Here is an 873-nt window from a genome sequence, read left to right on the forward strand (position 1 = left end):
TCTCCCGGTGATAGGAGACAGCGGCAGTGAGGGCTCACTCCCGGTGATAGGAGACAGCAGCAGTGGGGACACTCTCCCGGTGATAGGAGACAGCGGCAGTGAGGACACTCTCCCGATGATAGGAGACAGCGGCAGTGCGGACACTCTCCCGGTGATTGGAGACAGCGGCAGTGAGGACACTCTCCCAGTGATAGGAGACAGCGGTGAGGGCACTCTCCAGGTGAAAGGAGACACCGGTGAGGGCACTCTCCCGGTAATAGGAGACAGTGGCAGTGAGGTTACTGTCCCGGTGATAGGAGACAGCAGCAGTGAGGGAACTCACCCGGTGGTCGGAGACAGTGGCAGTGAGGGAACTCTCCTGGTGATAGGAGACAGCGGCAGTGAGGGCACTCTCCTGGTGTTAGGTGACAGCAGCAGTGAGGGAACTCTCTCAGTGATAGGAGACAGCAGCTGTGAGGGCACTCTCCCGGTGAAAGGAGACAGTGGTAGTGAGGGCACTCTCCTGGTGATAGGAGACAGCGGCAGTGAGGGCACACTCCCGGTGTTAGGTGACAGCAGCAGTGAGGGAACTCTATCAGTGACAGGAGACAGCAGCTGTGAGGACACTCTCCCGGTGGTAGGAGACAGCGGCAGTGAGGGCACTCTCCCGGTGGTCGGAGACAGCGGCAGTGAGGGCACTCTCCCGGTGGTCGGAGACAGCGGCTGTGACGGAACTCTCTCAGTGATAGGAGACAGCAGCTGTGAGGACACTCTCCCGGTGATAGGAGACAGCGGCAGTGAGGACACTCTCCCGGTGATAGGAGACAGCGGTAGTGAAGACACGCTCTCGGTGATAGGTGACAGCAGCAGTGAGGGCACTCTCCCGGTGATAGG

The 873-nt window shown here is 60.0% G+C and overlaps 1 protein-coding gene across 1 annotated transcript; it reads left to right on the forward strand.

Annotated features, from left to right (window-relative positions):
- Window positions 1-260: 260 nt before the first annotated feature.
- LOC122545005 (sericin-1-like) lies at window positions 261-616 on the forward strand (the record flags this gene model as incomplete). Its single annotated transcript, XM_043684229.1, has 1 exon — window positions 261-616. A coding segment is annotated over one exon (356 nt), but the record flags the coding sequence as incomplete, so codon positions are not given.
- Window positions 617-873: the final 257 nt, after the last annotated feature.

Source organism: Chiloscyllium plagiosum, unplaced genomic scaffold, assembly GCF_004010195.1.
Source record: "Chiloscyllium plagiosum isolate BGI_BamShark_2017 unplaced genomic scaffold, ASM401019v2 scaf_54068, whole genome shotgun sequence".
In the NCBI taxonomy this organism is placed as follows: Eukaryota; Metazoa; Chordata; class Chondrichthyes; order Orectolobiformes; family Hemiscylliidae; genus Chiloscyllium; species Chiloscyllium plagiosum.